The sequence below is a fragment of the Siniperca chuatsi genome, linkage group LG11 (genome assembly GCF_020085105.1).
Source record: "Siniperca chuatsi isolate FFG_IHB_CAS linkage group LG11, ASM2008510v1, whole genome shotgun sequence".
Lineage (NCBI taxonomy): Eukaryota > Metazoa > Chordata > Actinopteri > Centrarchiformes > Sinipercidae > Siniperca > Siniperca chuatsi.
In genome coordinates this window covers 543,262-563,438 of record NC_058052.1, presented here as the reverse complement: position 1 = coordinate 563,438, position 20,177 = coordinate 543,262, and the positions used below count along the sequence as shown (strand labels likewise).

The 20,177-nt window shown below is 42.3% G+C and overlaps 1 protein-coding gene across 4 annotated transcripts in view; it reads left to right on the top strand.

The window, feature by feature from the left end:
- The window catches only part of zswim8 (zinc finger, SWIM-type containing 8), a 47,820-nt gene that overhangs the window by 17,943 nt on the left and 9,700 nt on the right, over window positions 1–20,177 (top strand). Inside the window, exons 7-21 of one of the 4 annotated variants that reach the window (XM_044213033.1) lie at window positions 483–603; window positions 1,186–1,387; window positions 1,915–2,090; window positions 2,288–3,608; window positions 3,766–3,897; window positions 4,100–4,279; window positions 7,751–7,934; window positions 8,163–8,270; window positions 8,470–8,594; window positions 15,232–15,553; window positions 16,624–16,779; window positions 17,024–17,246; window positions 17,685–17,732; window positions 18,863–19,152; window positions 19,321–19,544. In XM_044213033.1, coding sequence (XP_044068968.1) covers window positions 483–603; window positions 1,186–1,387; window positions 1,915–2,090; window positions 2,288–3,608; window positions 3,766–3,897; window positions 4,100–4,279; window positions 7,751–7,934; window positions 8,163–8,270; window positions 8,470–8,594; window positions 15,232–15,553; window positions 16,624–16,779; window positions 17,024–17,246; window positions 17,685–17,732; window positions 18,863–19,152; window positions 19,321–19,544 — 3,812 coding nt within the window. The remainder of the gene's footprint in view (window positions 1–482; window positions 604–1,185; window positions 1,388–1,914; window positions 2,091–2,287; window positions 3,609–3,765; window positions 3,898–4,099; window positions 4,280–7,750; window positions 7,935–8,162; window positions 8,271–8,469; window positions 8,595–15,231; window positions 15,554–16,623; window positions 16,780–17,023; window positions 17,247–17,684; window positions 17,733–18,862; window positions 19,153–19,320; window positions 19,545–20,177) is intronic. The other 3 variants (XM_044213034.1, XM_044213036.1, XM_044213037.1) reach the window with 3 other exon arrangements.

Here is a 20,177-nt window from a genome sequence, read left to right as displayed (position 1 = left end):
ACAGCTGCTCTACATATTATTCACTTGTAGCACTGTGAAACAGGAATAGGAAGATCCTTAAATAATAATAGAGAAACTAACAATTTTTAGACTTTATCATGCGGGACAGATTTTCTCAGGATGCCTTGCTCTGAGAAAGCTCAAATTATCACATCATGCTGTGTGTGTGAGTGTGTGTGTGTGTGTGTGTGTGTGTGTGTGTGTGTGTATTACTCATGTTGTGGGGATATAAATCTGTTTACACATTCACATTGTAGGGACTCGCCTTCCTTTTGGGGACAAAACGCAAGTCTCCATAACGTAAATCATTCAGTTTTAGGGTGAAGACTTGGTTTAAGGTTAGAGTAAGGTTAGGGTTAGGTTAGGTTAAAAGAGAGGTGGTCTAGGGTTAGGGTTAGGCAGGTAGGGGTTAGGGTAAGTCTCCAGGAAATGAATGTAAGTCAATGTAATGTCCTCTGATGTGATGGAAACTGCGTGTGTAGACCCCACAGCAGGCCCTTCAGCGTCTGACCAGAGCACCTGGTATTTGGATGAGTCGACGCTCAGCGACAACATCAAAAAGACTCTGCACAAGTTCTGTGGGCCTTCACCTGTTGTCTTCAGGTAAACACTAATAGTCTTTAACACATTTCTTAAGGACTTTAGTAGAAATATTCTAAACTTCAGGACTTACTCAAACATTTCTCTAATCCCATGCACACATACACTTCACATACACTTACACTTTGCTCTGTAAATATGGTGCCCATTTTACATGTCAGCATTTTGTTTGAAAAAGACACAAGACAAGAGTAAAAGTACCGCTGGCAGTCTGTTAATAGGATCATGTAACATTTCCATTAATACTTCCTGAAGTCTGAATTGAATGCAGTCACAATGAGGGAAGGCTAAAGGAATACTTGTTGTCCCACTAATACTACAACTAGTATTGTCTGTGTATCCAAAGCACAATATAGCTTATACCTCTGTGCTGTAGAGCTCCAGTGTTGTCCAGAAACTGTTGAAAATGCAAAAAATAGCTATACCCTCATACTGGGTGACATTTATTCATTTTGATCAGCACAGTGAGTGTAGTTTATTCTTACTCTTTTACTTTCACTCCTTCTTGATTCCTGATTGATGTACCTCAGTGATACTTGACTAAAATCAGTGCTGTGTGTGTGTGTGTGTGTTTTTAAACCATAGTGATGTAAACTCCATGTACCTGTCGTCCACGGAGCCGCCAGCCGCTGCTGAATGGGCGTGTCTGCTGCGACCTCTGAGGGGCAGAGAGCCAGAAGGCATCTGGAACCTTCTGTCCATCGTCAGGGAGATGTTCAAGAGACGAGACAGCAACGCTGCCCCACTGCTTGAGATCCTCACTGAGCAGTGCCTCACCTACGAACAGGTACATCCTCAGCATGACACAAGCTCCAGCTACTGAAAGTAAATCACTGCAAAGATTAAAAAACTACAGACATAAGCATGTTGGTGTTACTGTAGGACTTGGCTAAGTCCTGTAGACATGGGAGAGGACTTAACCCACACATTTGAACAATTCTCACATTTAGAATTGTAATACATTTCACAATCTTTGTTGTGATTTTTGGATTGAGGTAATGCATAGAAATCTCAAGAAAATATTGCAAATGTTCCCACAACCAAAACTAGAGATGTCTCAATAACCTTTTTTGCCCCACATCCTGATTTGTCTCCTTTTAATATTTTATATCTGTCAATACCATGTTCCTTTCTCATTTACTCCTCCATCTGTGCACTCATTATACACTCACACGAAAACCCATTTTAAATGCTTTAAAGTTTAAGTACACCTTATATACTGCACATTCTTTGACACACACACACACACACACACACACACACACACACACACACACACCCCTCACTAAGCTGTCTGACTGTGTGTGTGTTCAGATCATCAGCTGGTGGTACAGTGTTCGGACCTCAGCATCCCACAGCAGTGCCAGTGGCCACACAGGGCGCAGCAACGGCCAATCAGAGGTGGCGGCTCATGCCTGTGCCAGCATGTGTGATGAGATGGTGGTGCTATGGAGGCTGGCAGTGCTCGACCCCACTATGAGCCCCTGCAGGTCAGACCATTGGCGGCAGGCTACACACTGCTTATGGACTTCTTAAACTGCCACAGAATATGGTCATGAAATATGATAAACATGGGAAACTTATGTAATATCAGCACATGTATCACTTAATGATTGCATTAGACAACATATTTAAGATAAGAAGTAGGTAGTCAAGTTAAAAATTCAAACTGAATGCTCTCTTCCAGGCGTCTGGAACTGGCAGGCCAGCTGAAGCAGTGGCACCTGAAAGTTATAGAGATAGTGAAGCGTGGACAGCATCGCAAGTCCCTGGATAAACTGTTCCAGGGCTTCAAGCCCGCTGTGGAGTCCTGCTTTTTCAACTGGGAGGTGGCCTACCCACTGGATGGCATCACCTACTGCAGTGCTGATAAGAAGAGCGCCACATTCTGCTGGTCCAGGGCAGTGCAGCTCCAGAGAGGAGCCAAAGCTGCTGCAGGAGGGGGTGGAGAACCTTCTGAACCAGGGGGAGGGGTGAGAGTTGAAGGTGGAGCTGGGGGAGATTATAAAGGAAGAGGAAGTGGTCACTCATCCCAACAGGAGGTGGCAGTGCGACCCAAAGAGACCATACTGACCAAGAGGAAGGGTCTGTCAGTGAGTGGAGGGGGAGGGATGCTGGTCCGTCTGGGAGGGAGCGTCTCTCTGTCCCTGGAAGACGGAGGAGGGAAGTGCATGTACAAAGGGCCGGGCTCCTCCACTGGAGGGAAGCTGAAACTGACACAGGGAGGTGGGAAGGGGGCATCTGTAGGAGGTCCGGGAGGAAGTGGAGGGTTAGGAGGTGGAAAGCATGCCAGTGCCAAGCGGAGAACCAGCAGTGAGGATAGCTCCCTGGAACCGGACCTGGCTGAGCTCAGTCTGGACGACGGCTGTAGTCTGGCTCTGGGGGCGGAGGCCAGTAACACTTTTGAGTTTCTCCCTCCGCCTCCAGAGATGCTGCCCTCCCCAAGTCCACTGCTGCGAGACTCACGCAAGTACAGCAGCAGCAACGGTGGGAGCAAGATGTTTGAAACGAAGCATGTCGGCCATGCCTCAGCTGTACTTCCTGCTGCAGAGCCTGCTCCACCTTGCTTCCCTTCCAAAGAGACGGTGGTTCTTGTTATGGACATGCCCAGTGCTGCAGAGAAGGAAGCAGAGCTGGAGGTGGAGCCTGTACAGAACAGAGATGAAGATGTAGACTCTGCTGGCAGTGCCCAGCCTTCCACCGCTACGGCACGGTCAGGCACCACTCAAACGTCTGCCAAGCAACCACGGAGCCGCAGAGAGCCGGTGTCTGCTGTACCCGCAGCAGGGAGTGGGGCAGCAGCTGCAGGTGGACTAGCAAACCAAGGAGCAGAGGCAGCAGTTGGAGCTGCAGGAGGAGAATCTGTGGGTGAGGACGACTATCAGGCATACTACCTGAGTGCTGCCTCAGAGGAGGGAGCAGACAGACAGCTGGCTGACAACCACCAGGAGGAGGAACCAGACATCTTTGCAGGGATGAAACCACTGGAGCAGGAGGGGCGCATGGAGGTAAGGAAGGATGACCAAATGTTTACACCTGACTGGATCTAATGCTATTGGACAAAAATACTTCCAGACTCAGCAGCACAGATGTGAAAACCGCAGTGCTCTTCTTACTGACATGAATACTGTTGGCGTATGTGTGTGTGTGTGTGTGTGTGTGTAGGTGCTGTTTGCGTGTGCAGAAGCCCTCCATGCTCATGGCTACAGTAATGAGGCGTGCCGGCTGGCCGTGGAGCTGGCCACAGACCTGTTAGCCAACCCTCCAGACCTGAAAGTGGAGCAGCCACAGACTAAGGTAGATACAGTCATAAGTCCTTGCACCCTGGAACACATTCTCCTATATCCCCTGACTTCTATCCTTCTGTTGTACATTCTCAATGTTCCAAACTCATCTGTCAGCATCTTGAACGAAATTCAAAGTGTGAATCTGCTTGTCAGAAGTAAAGTTTTGTTTCATGTTCTGAAATCATTACTATTTCCGTGGTTGTTGGATTTAGGGTAAGAAGAGCAAGGTGTCAACCAGCCGTCAGACGCAGGTAGCCACTAACACGCTGTCAAAAGCCGCCTTCCTCCTCACTGTTCTCAGTGAACGACTGGAGCTCCACAACCTGGCCTTCAGCACCGGCATGTTCTCCCTGGAACTCCAGAGACCACCGGCATCTACCAAAGCTCTGGAGGTAATTGAATTGAGTTACATTTATTGTCTCCGCCAGGCATGAGTTTGATCGTGTGTGCGTGAAATGACTTAAGACATTGGCATGTTATTCATAGACCATGATACTAGGCCTGGCAGAGAGCTGCACTCTTCCAGTTGTATCTGTTATCAATTAATTTCGCTATAAAACACAGTGGTTTTAATGCATTCTTTATTATCTAATGAAATCCAGTTAATGCAGAAGTGTAAATGAAGGAAAATAAAATCATGTGTATGCCAAGCATTGTGTAAAGGTCGTACCACCCATTAGCATTTGAAGGCAGGATCTGCTGGCTACTGTAGTGTGATTGGTCATTTGTTGAGCAGGTTTTTCCCCACAATGCAATTATATGGCCTCAGGAGACTTTGATTATGTTTAATGAGCCATATTGACTAATTTATTGTCATTTCATATAGGGTTGTAAGTAACAATTATTTTCATTAACCTGCCAATTACTTTTTCGATTCATCATTAGTCTATGAAATGTCAACATTTTTTGAAAAAACACCAATCGCAGCTTCTCAGAGACCAAGGTGCTGTCTTCAAATGTCTTGTTTTGTCCAAAAGACTGTCCAAAACCCAAAGATATTTGGTTTACAATGATATAAAACAGAGAAAAGCAACACATCCTCACATTTGAGAGGCTGGAACTAGAGAATGTTTGACATTTTTTCACAAATTTGCTTGAAAAATCGTTGAAGCGCTTAATCGATTAACAAAATAGTAAAAAGCAGTAGTAAAAAAAGTTAGGGTGGTGGGGTACTGAAGGGGCATAGGCACGGAAATAAATAAATGAAAAAGAATAAACAAAAAAGAAACGTACAGTGATATATACAGATTGCCTAGGCAAAATTGCCCTCCAGGTTTTCAATTATACTAAAATGGATAATGCTAACTTTGATCTCTGCCTGCTTTGACCACCAGCACACAATCAGATATCTCCAAAAATGTTGTGTATTTTATACACAGCTGGTACAATGTTGATACCTGATTAATTATTTAAATATTTCAACACAACACCTGGAGGGCAAATTCTTGCTAATAGACTTAAGTGCTGCCTTTTAATACAATTGATCATGACATTCTTCTAGATAGACTGAGGCACTGGGTGGGCATATCTGGCACTGCACTAGACTGGTTCTCATCTTATCTGTCCAATAGGAAATTCTGTGTCAGCATTAATAACTTCATGTCATCCTTTTCCCATATCAAGTACGGTGTGCCTCAAGGCTCAATTCTGGGACCAATACTGTTCTCCTTATACATGCTTCCCTTGGGTGATGTAATCCGCAGACATGGGATTTCTTTTCATTGGTATGCGGATGACACACAGTTGTACCTCCCTGTCAAGCCCACTGACCTTAGTACGCTGAGTTCTCTGCACTGCCTGTCTGACATAAAAAACTGGATGTCGATAAATTTTCTTCAGCTCAACTCAAATAAAACTGAAATCCTTGTTATTGGGCCCCAACATATCACTAAACAAATACTGCCATCTACTGGTAACCTGTCACAACATATCATGCCTGTTGCAAGAAATCGTGGTGTCCTGTTTGATAGCAATTTATGTTTTGAGCAACTTATCACTAAGCTTGTCCAATCATGTTTTTATCACCTCAGAAACATTGCAAAAAATCTATTTTAAATCTTAGTGATGCAGAAACTGTTGTACATGCTTTTATCTCCTCACACCTCGATTATTGTAACAACCTGTTCACTTGTCTTAATCAAAAAACTTTGAAACGACTGCAGACTGTACACAACTCAGCTGCCAGGCTATTAACCAGAGGCACGATCACATCACACCACCTGTTTTAGCTCCCTGTTTGTTTTAGGATTGATTTTAAGATCTTATTGATTACTTTAAAGGCTCTTCATGGGCTGCCTCCAGATTATATTTTAGACCTTATAATCCCTTATGAACCGTCACGTAGTTTGAGATCTTCAGGCAGGGGTCTCCTGTCTGTTCCTGAGTCCAGGATGAAAACTAAGGGGGACAGAGCTTTTGCCATCAGGGCCCCGAGGCTCTGGAACAACTTGCCCAAAGAAATTAGGTTGTCTGAGTCATTGTCTTTTAAGTCTCTTCTCGAAACACATTTTTATCGGAAAGCAGATCCTGATTTTACCTGAACTGGCTGTTTATTACTTTATATTTCATCATTCACTGTGGCATTTTATTTCTCTTGTCGTGAACCCCTTGTACTTTGTTTTGATAAGTGCTCTATAAATAAAGTTTTTTATTATTATTATTATTATTATTATTATTTAATGGCTCCTTAACCCCAGAGGCCACCAGGGTGCCTCAGCAACTTTTTTACTTAAAGCAAATATCCAAACCCCATTTGGACAAGTGGCCAGACAATTGCTTTTCTCACTGACTGTCAGGATTGATTGAAAAATTACGCTGGTAAAGATGAAAATGAAGACTGCAGCATGGGACATTATTAGTTTAAAATTTTATTTTATTTTTGTGGGGGTTTTTTTGCTCTTCTTTTATTTCACCTGTGGCCTGCCCATATTACATCATTTTCCCTACCCACAAATTAAGAACTATATAATTTTTTTTTATCCATTACAAGCAGGATACCCACAAAAGAGGCCTGGTGCAGGACCAGTGCACAGGATAGTGTTGTTTCAATGAAGACTGAGCATGTCGGTGTGTCACCCTGAAGAGAGTGTCTGCCAAATTCTATAAATGTAGACAAACACAGAGTTGTCATTTTGGGATGGCTTCCTCATTCCTGTATAAACTCCATGTATGTCTGAATGTATATGGTGTATCCAAACTAGGGATGGGACGATGTACGATTTTCGCCGATAAGGATAAAAAACACTCAAGATAAGTTGATCGGGGTGAATTTCCATTACCAGGATAATTGTAAATATCCTCACATGAGTGACTGAAAAGCCCAATGCCTTTTGTTAAAGGATAATTCCTGTATTAGTTGGTGTCAGGGGTAAATTATATATACTGATGCAACTGATGAAATTGTTGTCGGTACCGTTTGACATCCTGGTAGAAAAGTGAAAAATAGAGCCTGATTTTAAAAATACAGGAATTATCATGTAAGAAAGAACAGACTCTCACAATGTTGTTATTTTTAATAATTTATTTATCCTTTATTGATGCAGGGGGACCTTTATGATTTATGATTACCTTATTTAAGATTGATTGATTGTTTTTCACTAAAAAGGATGTTCACTAAAAAGACGTGTCCTCTCTGTGATGCAATAAAAATATTTGTTTCTAAACTAAATGTAAGGTAAAGTGAGTTTTAAGCATATTTTGATGATGATCTGGATATTGTGAATTGCAATTACTTTGGTAATTGTGACATGAAATTTGTATATCGTACCATGCCTAATCCAAACTATGAGTATACTTGCTTATAGAATGTGGAGACATGAACGTGTACCACACATACTGACTGTATGTGTGTGTGGGTTGACCAGGTGAAGCTAGCCTACCAGGAGTCGGAGGTGGTGGCTCTGTTGAAGAAGATTCCTCTGGGCCTGGTGGAGATGTCAGCCATCAGAGAGAGAGCCGAGCAGCTCAGAGACGGAAACTTCTGTGATTACAGACCTGTGCTGCCTCTGATGTTGGCCAGCTTCATCTTTGATGTGCTGTGTACCCCAGGTAAGCACCAGTTATTGTTTGATAGCTGGAGTTCAACGTTTTAAATCTAAGTATGAGATTTAAAATGTTGAACTCCTCCTTTGTAGTTTTTGCGGAATTTTTTCCTTTATTTGACAGTTGAGATACAGACAGGAAATGTGTGCCAGATTTTGAGCAAGTGTCAACAAATTAAGATATTTTAAATGGTAACTTCAAGAAATAACATCCCTTTCACTTTTCTCCCTATTGTTTGTGCAGTTGTTTCCCCAACGGGTTCCCGTCCACCAAGCCGCAACCGTAACAACGAGATGCCTGGCGATGAGGAGCTGGGCTTTGAGGCTGCTGTCGCTGCACTCGGTAAATTTATTCTGTTCCTTCATTTCTGTCTGAATTAGATTCTGTCACTGTTTCTGTTTCTCAGTATCTCTTTTTCTGTCCTTACCACTTCTCTCGCATCCCCTGTCTTTGTCTATACTGCCCACTGTACCTTATCCTGTCTCCCCCACTCTTCCTGCTGTAATCCTTCCTCTTGTCTCGACCCTCTGTGTGGCTGCAGGTATGAAGACCACAGTAAGTGAGGCGGAGCATCCTCTGCTGTGTGAAGGAACTAGACGGGTGAAAGGTGACCTGGCTCTGGCTCTCATGATCACCTATAAGGATGACCAGAGCAAGCTCAAGAAGGTAGCCATCACTACTGTGATCATTTTGACCATTTGATAAGAAAATGGCAACTTTTTTTTTCCTTGAACAAATTTCAGGTATGAGTGGTACGATTGATAACTGTGAGATGTGTTCTTTCAGTAAGCCAGGCAAAGCAAAAAAAAATTTTTTTGCCCATGTTTTCTTCATGCTGTAGAAGAGGTGCACACTGGCTTTAGAAATAAGATGAGAGAAAGGCTGTGCCTTAAGAACGGTGTGTTATTTCATGTTTTTCACATTTACACTTTATTAGTGATTATGTTATTTCAAAAATGGTTGTCTTTTGGCATGTGGGCAAATACTTACATTAAATGTTAAACACAAATACCATAAGTCCAACACTCTTCCTGTATGTATGTATCTATAAAAACTATAGTAGACTCAACAGTTTGTGGGCTGGCCATCAGCTTTCACCAAATCTGCAGTTTCCCTCAGCTCTGTGGAGCTTTTTACTGTCCTTCAGCTCACTGCTTTGGTTTTACGACCTACATTACTGTTTTGTTTCAGTCTCAGCGCTCTCATCAACCTGGTTTACAGCTGCAGCAGGCAGCTGTTTTCAGTGAAAAAGCTCTGAACAGTGGGCTTCACTGTTCAAAACAATCAAAACAAATAGGCCTGATTACTGGGCCATCATGGAAACAATTACGTCAGTTTCAGGTGAAACTAGCTAGAGTAATCAACAGATACTCAGGCAGACTCCTCCCTGAGGGCGGGGCTTATGTAACACAGAGTAGCTTAAATTTCTGAGTTCCCGGCCCATTTTTTCACAATTGAGAATGACTTCCGGATGGGAGCGAAACGTCTTGATTCTGAAAACAGTGTCCAGATGACTACGACTGAAACCTTTTCTACGATAGAACACTCCTGGACAAATGAGGGACTACACCGTCTTAAGATGACAATATGTCAATGTTATGTTTACAGCATGATTTGCTGCCCCTTAATGGCCAAAAAAATTCATTAAAGAAGTTTTAATGACTACCACTTGCTACACAGACTGCACGTCACCATGAGCTATTCACACTTTCCAAAGATGAGTGAGGTGGGATTGGAATTTACTCACAACTGAACAGATGAAAAAACAACATAACAATACAGGCAAATCCATTAAGAAATGAAATAAGAGGCCACCAACATTCAGTCCACCACTCGACTCTGAATGAAATGTGTGGTAATACTAACTATGTTGAACCCAGGGGAGCTAATCACACCACCAGCATTAAGGCTAACCAAAACACAAGAAATTGCCCCAAAACCACTGCTATGCCGAGGGCCAGAAGAAATAATGGGAACTTCACACCTGAGACACTATTCTGATTGGGGACTCTGTAACCAGGCATGTAAGAATGACTAAAACTGAAATCCTACTAGTCCTCCCTGAAACAAAAAGAGAAATGCTGTTTAATAATCTGGGGAAACTGACTCCCTGGATTAAGTCTTGGTGTTATCTTAATTCAGATCGAAGCTTCAAGTCATTTTTCCACCTTAGAAGTACAACCATTTATAAATCAAAAAGATGCTGAAAAACTGATTCATGCCTTTATTTCAAGCCGACTCGATTACTGTAATGCACTTTTTATTGGCCTCCCCAAAAAAGCCACAACGAGACTTCAGCTCATTCAAAACTCTGCAGCTCAGTTAGGACCAAGCTACATTGCTAACTCCCTTGTTCACTACTTGCCTTCAAGAACACTGCGATCATCTGCTCCTGGTTTATTGGAGGTTCCCAGCAACAGGCGGAAGAAAATCGGGGATGGAGCCTTTGTCAATTACGCCCCAAAGCTCTGGAACAACTCGCTAAATATTTCATAAGAAAGCTAAAAACGTATCGCTTCACTTCAGGATTTGTTGGGTCTCTGTAAATAATATTACAAAGAGTACGGTCTAGACCTGCTCTATAGGAAAAGTGCAATGAGATAACTTCTGTTATGAATTGGCGCTATATAAATAAAATTGAATTGAATTTAACTAAATATGACTTTGCTAATACAGGCACGAAACTCTTTTGCTTTCGCATTTATGCTGCACTTCCTTAAAAAGCTGTATTTTACTAGATTTTATGCATTTTATGCATTCTACTTTTATTATCATTTCTATTATTTATTTATTTTTTATTATTATTTCCCACCTTATGTTATGCACTTCTCATTTTTATTTTACAATAAATATGGCATTTTATCATTCTATGGCTATTTTCATGTGAAGATGTCATCTTATTTTTACTTTATTTTTCATTAACTATGGCATTCTATCCCTGTTTTTCAATTAAATTAAATTTTATTTATATAGCGCCAGTTCATAACAGAAGTTATCTCATTGCACTTTTCCTATAGAGCAGGTCTAGACCATACTGTTTATATTATCATTTACAGAGACCCAACAAATCCCAACATGAGCAAGCACTGGGCAACAGTGGCAAGAAAAAAACTTCCTTTAAGAGGCAGAAACCTTGGACAGAACCAGACTCAATGGTGGGCGGCCATCTGCCACTGCTGTGTTAGGGTTTGAGAGAGAGAGAGAGAGAGAGAGAGAGAGATTTTGGGGGAGAGGGAGGCACAATGCAAATACCACCTAGAATTTTTAAAATAGTAGTAATGTAATTGTAGTGTATATTAATAAATTAATAATAATAGGAATGACAGCTACAGTGTTTGCCCCCTTCCTGATTTCATTTTTTTTTTTTGCATGTTTGTCACACTTAAATGTTTCACATCATCAAACAAATTTAAATATTAGTCAAAGATAACACAAGTAAACACAAAATGCAGTTTTTAAATGAAGGTTGTTATTATTAAGGGAAAACAAAAACCTACATGGCCCTGTGTGAAAAAGTGATTGTTAAAACATAACTGTGGTTTACCACACCTGAGTTCAATTTCTCTAGCCACACCCAGGCCTTATTACTGCCACACCTGTTCTCAATCAAGAAATCACTTAAATAGGACCTGCCTGACAAAGTGAAGTAGACCAAAAGATCTTCAAATGCTAGACATCATGCCGAGATCCAAAGAAATTAAGGAACAAATGAGAAACAAAGTCGTTGAGATCTTAAAGGTTATAAAGCCATTTCTAAAGCTTTGGGACTCCAGAAAAACCACATTGAGAGCCATTATCCACAAATGGCAAAAACATGGAACAGTGGTGAACCTTCCCAGGAGTGGCCGGCCGACCAAAATTACCCCAAGAGTGCAGTGACGACTCATCCAAGAGGTCACAAAAGACCCCACAACAACATCCAAAGAACTGCAGGCCTCACTTGCCTCAGTTAAGGTCAGTGTTCATGACTCCACCATAAGAAAGAGACTGGGCAAAAATGGCCTGCATGGCAGAGTTCCAAGATGAAAACCACTGCTGAGCAAAAAGAACATTAAGGCTCGCCTCATTTTTGCCAGAAAACATCTTGATGATCCCCAAGATTTTTGGGAAAATACTCTGTGGACTGACAAGACAAAAGTTGAACTTTTTGGAAGGTATGTGTCCCATTACATCTGGTGTAAAAGTAACCCCGCATTTCAGAAAAAGAACACCATACCAACAATAAAATATGGTGGTGGTAGTGTGATGGTCTGGGGTTGTTTTGCTGCTTCAGGACCTGGAAGACTTGCTGTGATAAATGGAACCATGAATTCTGCTGTCTACCAAAAACTCCTGAAGGAGAATATCTGGCCATCTGTTCCTGACCTCAAGCTGAAGGGAACTTGGGTTCTGCAGCAGGACAATGATCCAAAACACACCAGCAAGTCCACCTCTGGCTGAAGAAGAACAAAATGAAGACTGGAGTGGCCTAGTCAAAGTCCTGAGCAGTTGTTGCTGCTAAGGGTGGCCCAACCAGTTATTAGGTTTAGGGGGCAATCACTTTTTCACACAGGGTCATGTAGGTGAGAGAGGAGAGAAACGAGAAAGCACAAAACTACGGGAGAGAGAAGATGTTGAGTTAGTAACATGCAGTAATGGAATAAAAATGCATAGAGATGGAGAGGGAGAGAGGAAAGAGGTGCATCATGGAAAGTCTCCCGGCAGTCTAGGCCTATAGTAGCATAACTAAGGGATGGTTCAGGACTCACCCAAGCCAGCCCTAACTATAAGCTTTACCAAAGAGGAAAGTCTTAAGCCTACTCTACCTAACACGGCAGCGGTGGATGGCCACACACTATTGAGTCTGGTTCTGTCCGAGGTTTCTGCCTCTTAAAGGAAGTTTGCTCTAGACCTGCTCTATAGGAAAAGTGCAATGAGATAACTTCTGTTTAACATCAGAAAATTGCAGGTCATCCAGGTTTTTATGTCCTTAAGGCATGCTTGAAGTTTAGCTAACTGGTTAGTTTCATCTGGCTTGATTGATAGATATAATTGTGTGTCATCCGCATAACAATGAAAGTTTATGGAGTGTTTCCTAATAATAGTGCCTAAAGGAAGCACATATAAGGTGAATAGAATCGGTCCAAGCACAGAACCTTGTGGAACTCCATGACTAACTTTGGCATCCACTGAGGACTCACCGTTAACATGTTCAAACTGAGATCGATCTGATAGGATTTAAACCAGCTTAGTGAGGTTCCTTTAATGCCAATTACATGTTTCAGTCTCTGTAATAGGATGTGACGGTCAATGGTGTCGAACACAGCACTAAGCTCTAATAAGACAAGTACAAAGACAAGTCCATTGTCTGATGCAATTAAAAGGTCATTTGTAATTTTCACTAGTGCTGTCTCTGTGCTATGATGCACTCTAAATCCTGACTGAAAATCCTCAAATAAACTATTGTTATTTAGAAAGTCACACAACTGATTGGCGACTGCTTTCTCAAGGATCTTAGAGAGAAAGAGAAGGTTAGATATAGGTCTATAGTTGGCTAAAACCCCTGGATCAAGAGTGGGCTTTTTAAGAAGTGGTTTAATTACAGCTACTTTAAAGGACTGTGGTACATAGCCTGTTAATAAAGACAGATTGATCATATCCAGTAAAGAAGTGCTAACTAAGGGTAAAACGTCTTTAAGCAGCCTAGTTGGAATGGGGTCTAAGAGACAGGTTGATGGCTTAGATGAATTAATCGTCAAAGTCAGCTGAAGAAGATCAACAGGAGCAAAGCAGCCAAAACACACATCAGGCTCTACAGCTGTTTCCAAGGCTCCCGTGTTTGAAGATAAATCGGTACTGGTTGAGGGCCGGACTTGAAGAATTTTTTCTCTAATAGTTAAAATTTTATCATTAAAGAAGCACATGAAGTCGTTACTACCGAGGGCTATAGGAATACATGGCTCAGTAGAGCTATGACTCTCTGTCATAATCTCTTAGAGATTCTTCCAGGTAGTTGGAACGCCATTTCCTTTCAAGTTTTCATGATGTTTGCTTTAATTTGCAGGTTTGAGGGTTATACCAGCTAACCTTCGTTGTTTTATTATCTTCTGTTTTAGAAGAGCGATAAAATCGAGTGTCATTTGCAGTGAGCCTGCAGCACTATCAACTAGATGGTCAATTTGGGAGGGGCTGCGATTTGCATAGGAGTCCTCTGTTATATTGTGACATAGCATTGAATTAAATGCAGATGGAAGTGCTTCCTTGAATTTAGCCACAGCACTATCAGATAGACATCTAGAGTAGGAGTTTTTGCCTAATGGCGTGTAGTCCAGCAATAGCAGTTCAAAAGTAATTAAGTAATTATAATTAAGTAATGGTCCGATAATGAAGGATTCTATGGAAAGACTATTAAATGTTCGATTTCAATGCCATATACCAGAACAAGGTCGAGGGTGTGGATAAACGCAGTACTAAGGCTATCATTTTCAACGTCCACATGAATATTAAAATCACCTACAATAATTACTTTATCTGTTTTTAAGGACTAAACTTGATAAAAGCTCTGAGAATTCAGATAAAAATTCAAAATAGGGACCAGGAGCGCGGTACACTATAACAAATAGAATTGGCTGTCGTGTTGTCCAGGTTGGGTGTGAAAGACTAAGAACAAGGCTTTCGAATAAATTATAATTTAGTTTAGGTTTAGGGTTGATTAATAGGCTTGAATCGAAGATGGCTGCTACTCCACCTCCTCGGCCGGTGCCTCGAGGAATGTGAGTATTAATATGACTGGGCGGAGTGGATTAATTTAGGCTAACATAGTCTTCATGACCCAGCCAGGTTACAGTAAGACAAAATAAGTCAATATGATACTCTGTCATCTAAAGCTGTACTAGTGAACGGTTGAATATCAGAGATCTGATGTTTAAGAGTCCACATTTAATTATCCTTTTTTGTTGTGCTATTTCAGCATTTTTGTTTAGGTTTTTATGTATAACTTTTTTTCCTTTTAACTTTGTTAAGTGGTCGGGGGGCAGACACCGTCAGTAAGGAGTTTTGGCTTTTTATGTTCATTCTGTTGTTTTTTATGTGAAGCTGCATTTCTTATATGAAAGGTGCTATACAAATAAAGTTTGTTATTATTATTATTATTATCCCACACATATAGTGTTTAGTCTGAATGGTTAACAGTGGGGCTTATCTAAACAAACCATACCAAGTGGTTAAATAATTCAAATGCTAAATTCAGATGCTCCTCCCACCCCCTCACTCCCTGTGTTCTCTCTTTCCCCCTCTCTCTCTCCCCCCACCCTCCCATCCTCAGATACTAGACAAGTTGTTGGACAGGGAGAGTCAGACCCACAAGCCCCAGACCCTGAGCTCCTTCTACTCCAGCAAGCCAGCAGGTGGCAGCCAGCGCAGCCCATCCAAACATACTGCCGCCGGCCACAGTGGGGTGAGCGGGGCCACCGGAGGTGTCTCCAAACACACACCCTCATCTTCGTCTGTGACCACTGTAGCGGCCTCTTCTTCCAGCTCTTCCTCTGCTGTGGCACTGGCTGGTGAAGAAGTGGCTCATCAGGCTGAACTGAACCCAGTGCAGAACAGTTCAGCAGGGGAGAGTACTGCTGAGACCAGGGAGCATGGTGAGAACCCCCATCCCCTCTCTGGGTGCCATGTCTTTTTATGCTGTAGAGCATCCACATCAGCTTCATATTTTAAAAATAGTCATTGGACTTGTTATATTTCCACTATAAAGTAATAGGGTTCTCCACATTGCATGTTCACTCTTACATTCAGGTAAGTTAGTAGTGCAGTATATAATACAATATGGCATTTCTGAAAATATTTTTACTGTGACTCTTGGGAGATCAGCCAAAAAAAGATTCAACAAGTTAGTAGTACAGTATGCATCCATTGAACATAGATGGAGTAAGTGTTCTGTATTATATATATTTAATATATTATATATATTTCCTGTTCGAGTACAAAATTCCCTCTCTTAGCACCCCTCCACCACAGCTCACAAAGGAAACACTGTCTGTGGGAACAGGGCTTGAGTGTTTGATACTTAATGGATTTTTGTTGACAATAATTCATTACATAAAATCACGCAAGGAAGAATTAAATAGAATAAAATAACAATATAATAAGATAAAAAGAATGAAAAAACTAAAAGTGGATGAAACATTCGAAACATGTTTACAGTGGAAAAATAACAGGGGTAAGATAGATTAAATAAAGGTGTGTTTTTTTTGTTTTGTTTTTTTAAAGAGAGACAGCCTCAGATCCTCAGGCAGGGGGTTCCAGAGCTGAGCGGTCCTGACTGCAGAAGCCTGGTCACCTTTAGTCTTGAACCAGGATTTAGGGGCAGTCAGAAGAGCCCTCCCTGTGTTCAGGCTCGTGGGGGAGCAGCAGCTCAGCTGCTTTAAAAGTAATCAGTAAAATCTTAAAGTCAAAGAATTGGTTGAACAGGTTTAGGGGGAAAGAGGCCAGAACAAGGCTGATATGATCTTGTCTCTTTAAATTATGTTGTAATGTTCATATCACTTTGTAGCCTCGATTGCTGTGTTCTAGCAGTAGAGAAATTCAGATTTTTGACTCACATTTCTGAAACCTAGATATCATGTGCTACCGTACATTAGGTAATCGCTCTATGATAAATCAGTATTCTTTGATAGAGACAGACCTCTCCCTTTATTTTCTTTCCTTGCAGTATCAGATGGGCCTCCTTCATCAAGTGACCAGCAGAATGAAACAGCTCCGTATAAGCTGGAGGCCACAGTGCCCAGTCGGCTGGCGCTGGGTGCGCGCTGTGGATACAGCCAACGCTGCTGGGGCTCACCTGTCCGGCAGAAGAAGAAACACACTGGTAAACACTTTGGAAATAATGTCTATATTTTTTACGAGAACACAGACTTTACACTGTTACCTCCACTTTTTTCAGAGAATCGACTTAACTTATATCCACATTGTCAGACAGGCAGTGCTGATTGTTAGCCTGGGTCACATACGTGGTGTTTCTGATAGCATACATAGGCCTACAGTTTTTTATCCAAAAATGAACCAACACACGTAATAGTGATGTGAATGTGATGTGCATGTTGTTTGGACAGGCATGGCGAGTATCGACAGCAGTGCTCCGGAGACAACCTCCGACAGTTCGCCCACTCTCAGCCGGCGGCCGCTCCGGGGCGGCTGGGCAGCAACATCTTGGGGGCGGGGCCAGGACAGTGACAGCATCAGCAGTTCATCATCTGATTCGCTGGGCTCCTCCTCCTCCAGCGGCTCTCGCAGGGCAGGGGGCGGAGCCAGGGCCAAGAGCACCGACACCAGCAGGTAAACACAGACTTCCTCCAAGTCAGGTCACTAAGACAAGTAAAAGCTCGCTAGCTGGGTTACTGGAATGACCAACAACAATAATAGATTGAATTAAAAAAGATGAGTTCCAAACAAATGCTGCCTGTTAACAGAAGTCTACTTGTGACTGATTTCCTCATCAGTTGGAATCTGCTGACTCCCAGCAACCTGTGGTCACCAGCAGGCTGTCTTATAAAGGAGGCTAAAGCTGGGTTTATACTTGACACCAGAGGTTCTGCTGTAGATACCTACGGCGTAGGTTTTTATTTACAGTTCAGCGTCTTATTTGACCTGTTGATGTCAACACCACAACAATAAACAGATGTATCGTATCGTACATGATCAGGCCATATCCTGTTTTCATCATAATCCCCACAGTAACTGTGTTTACATTCTTTCATTGACTTTGTGATACAGAGCGATGATGGGCTATGAACGTACTTATAGAACTGGAGTCACATCCAGGTAACTTCTATTTCTCCTTGTCTCATTACTTTCATTCACTGTGATAGAGAGCGGGGGTCGCAGTGAGGAGAAGGCTTGCGGTGGAAATGTATTTGCTAGATGTGTGTTACTGAAAGGGAAAATGTTACTGAGCCTTTCATTAACTTCCTTAATGTTGTCTTCACTCTCAGCAATCTCCTCCAGCCTCAGAAACGTGTAGGAGAAAACACAAACAAGCCAAGCGGACCAGTCACAGCTCTATCTGTAGCTGTGGTGGCCCCAATACGTAGTTATATTTTTAAGGAGGCAAACGTCAGCCACGACATAGCTACGCGGCTACACCCTAACAGCTTAGCACAACTATAAATCCACCTCAAGAAAAGTGGTGTTCATTGCTTAAAGCCTGACTTGAGCGAAACTACCAAACTGATCTGTGATTCAACTGTTCCAGAATGCTTATTCACTGGGTAAGCAGTCAAGGTAACTACATGTTCAGAACTTTGAAACACAGACCTCAGATGGCAAGCGCAGATCACATCAGTTCACAGTGAAAAAGACTTTAGAGACACACACATTAAACACACATATATATATATATCAAAGCCAAAGAGAAACTGACAGTATAATGATGTGCTGAGATACAAGCACAGGCAAACAATGAGCTCCCCAGTTAGCTTGGTTTGCAGGTAATCCTGTCATCTGGCAAGATACATAATGGTTGCCATATGACGGAAATTCTTTTAAATACCTTTCAGATTGGCTGTCTGCTGCTCTTACACTTTCAGTTAATTGTTGAATTTGATGTCCAGTTATTTACCTGACATTTAAAGGGAGAACAAATAATGAAAATATTACCCTTTTTACCAATCAAAAGAGACAGATTACATAACAAACAAGAGGGCAGCAGAAAATACAAACACAAAGAGGCCTACAATAAGCATGAGGCCTCAGGGAACAGTACAGTCTAACAGTAAAAATGTAGCTCAGAGATGAGGTAAGGCTAAGTTGGAAAACCTGCCCAAGTAGGACCAGGCCTGGAAAGATCATTCTGCTTTGTTGAGCAGGTTTTCCTCAAAACAAACCTGATTTACAGTAGATATATTTGTCTTTGTGAATTCTAATTAACATGTCGTACATTTCCCTGCGTTCAGGTACAAAGGGCGACGTCCAGAGTGCCACGCCCCCCACGTGCCCAACCAGCCATCAGAGGCAGCAGCTCATTTTTACTTTGAGCTGGCCAAGACAGTGCTGATCAAAGCTGGAGGAAACTCCTCCACCTCCATTTTCACCCAGCCCTCAGCCAGTGGGGGCCACCAGGGGCCCCACAGAAACCTGCACCTGTGTGCCTTTGAGATTGGCCTGTATGCTCTTGGCCTCCACAACTTTGTCTCACCCAACTGGCTGTCCAGGACCTACTCCTCCCATGTGTCCTGGATCACTGGTGAGGAGGAGGAGGAGGAGTGTGTGTGTGTGTGTGTGAGAGAAAAAGAGTTGAAGAACAGAAACACGAACCCAGAATTTCAACTCCACTGACTTTTCTTTCTTTGCTTTCCTGCCTCCGCCTACTTTCCTTCCTGCCTAAATACTGTATCCTCTCTCCTTATCTCAGGCCAGGCCATGGAGATCGGCAGTGCTGCCCTCAACATTTTGGTGGAGTGTTGGGACGGTCACCTCACCCCTCCAGAGGTGGCATCCCTGGCTGACCGAGCATCGCGAGCCAGGGACCCCAACATGGTTCGGGCGGCAGCAGAGCTGGCCCTGAGCTGCCTGCCTCACGCTCACGCCCTCAATCCTAATGAAATCCAGAGGGCCCTGGTGCAGTGCAAAGAGCAGGTACTGTTGCAGAATTTTAAAATAATGTCATGTAACACGACAAGATAATAGCTTTTTTTATGTATTTATATTTTCTTCAACATGAAACTTATTATCAGTTGATTATGTCAGTATCAGATGAACTGGGTAAATGCAGTGTACGTCAGCAGCAAGTCACTCAGTTGGAAGCAAAATGATCATGTCCCTGGGGCTGCACCAGTGATGCCTTCTAGTTGAGCAGGGTGCCTGTGTGGAAGAGAGTGGGGTCTGAGTGAAACTCTATGGATGTCGATAAGCAGCAGCTGCCAACCACATGGCAGGTTCCACCCCCCTCAGGCCATCAGCAAGTGTTAGAACACGGCCATTCTTAAATTGGGAAGCAAAAAGATTCACACTGAATTTTAGCTTTGGTTTCAGGTAAGGGTATCTGTAGAGAGTATAAAAACAGTAGACATAGCGTTTTTTAAAAATAGTTTCCTAGTACTGTTTTCAACTGCTCATGTAGTTTGTAGTCATAAAAAAATCTGAATGAATGTTTTATATTCTGACATTTGAAACTGATTTGAGTTTTATCAAATTATAAAGTTAAGATGAACAAAACGTAAGTTCAGATAGTGGTGGCAGAATAAAATACCATTTCTGCAAACGAGCAAA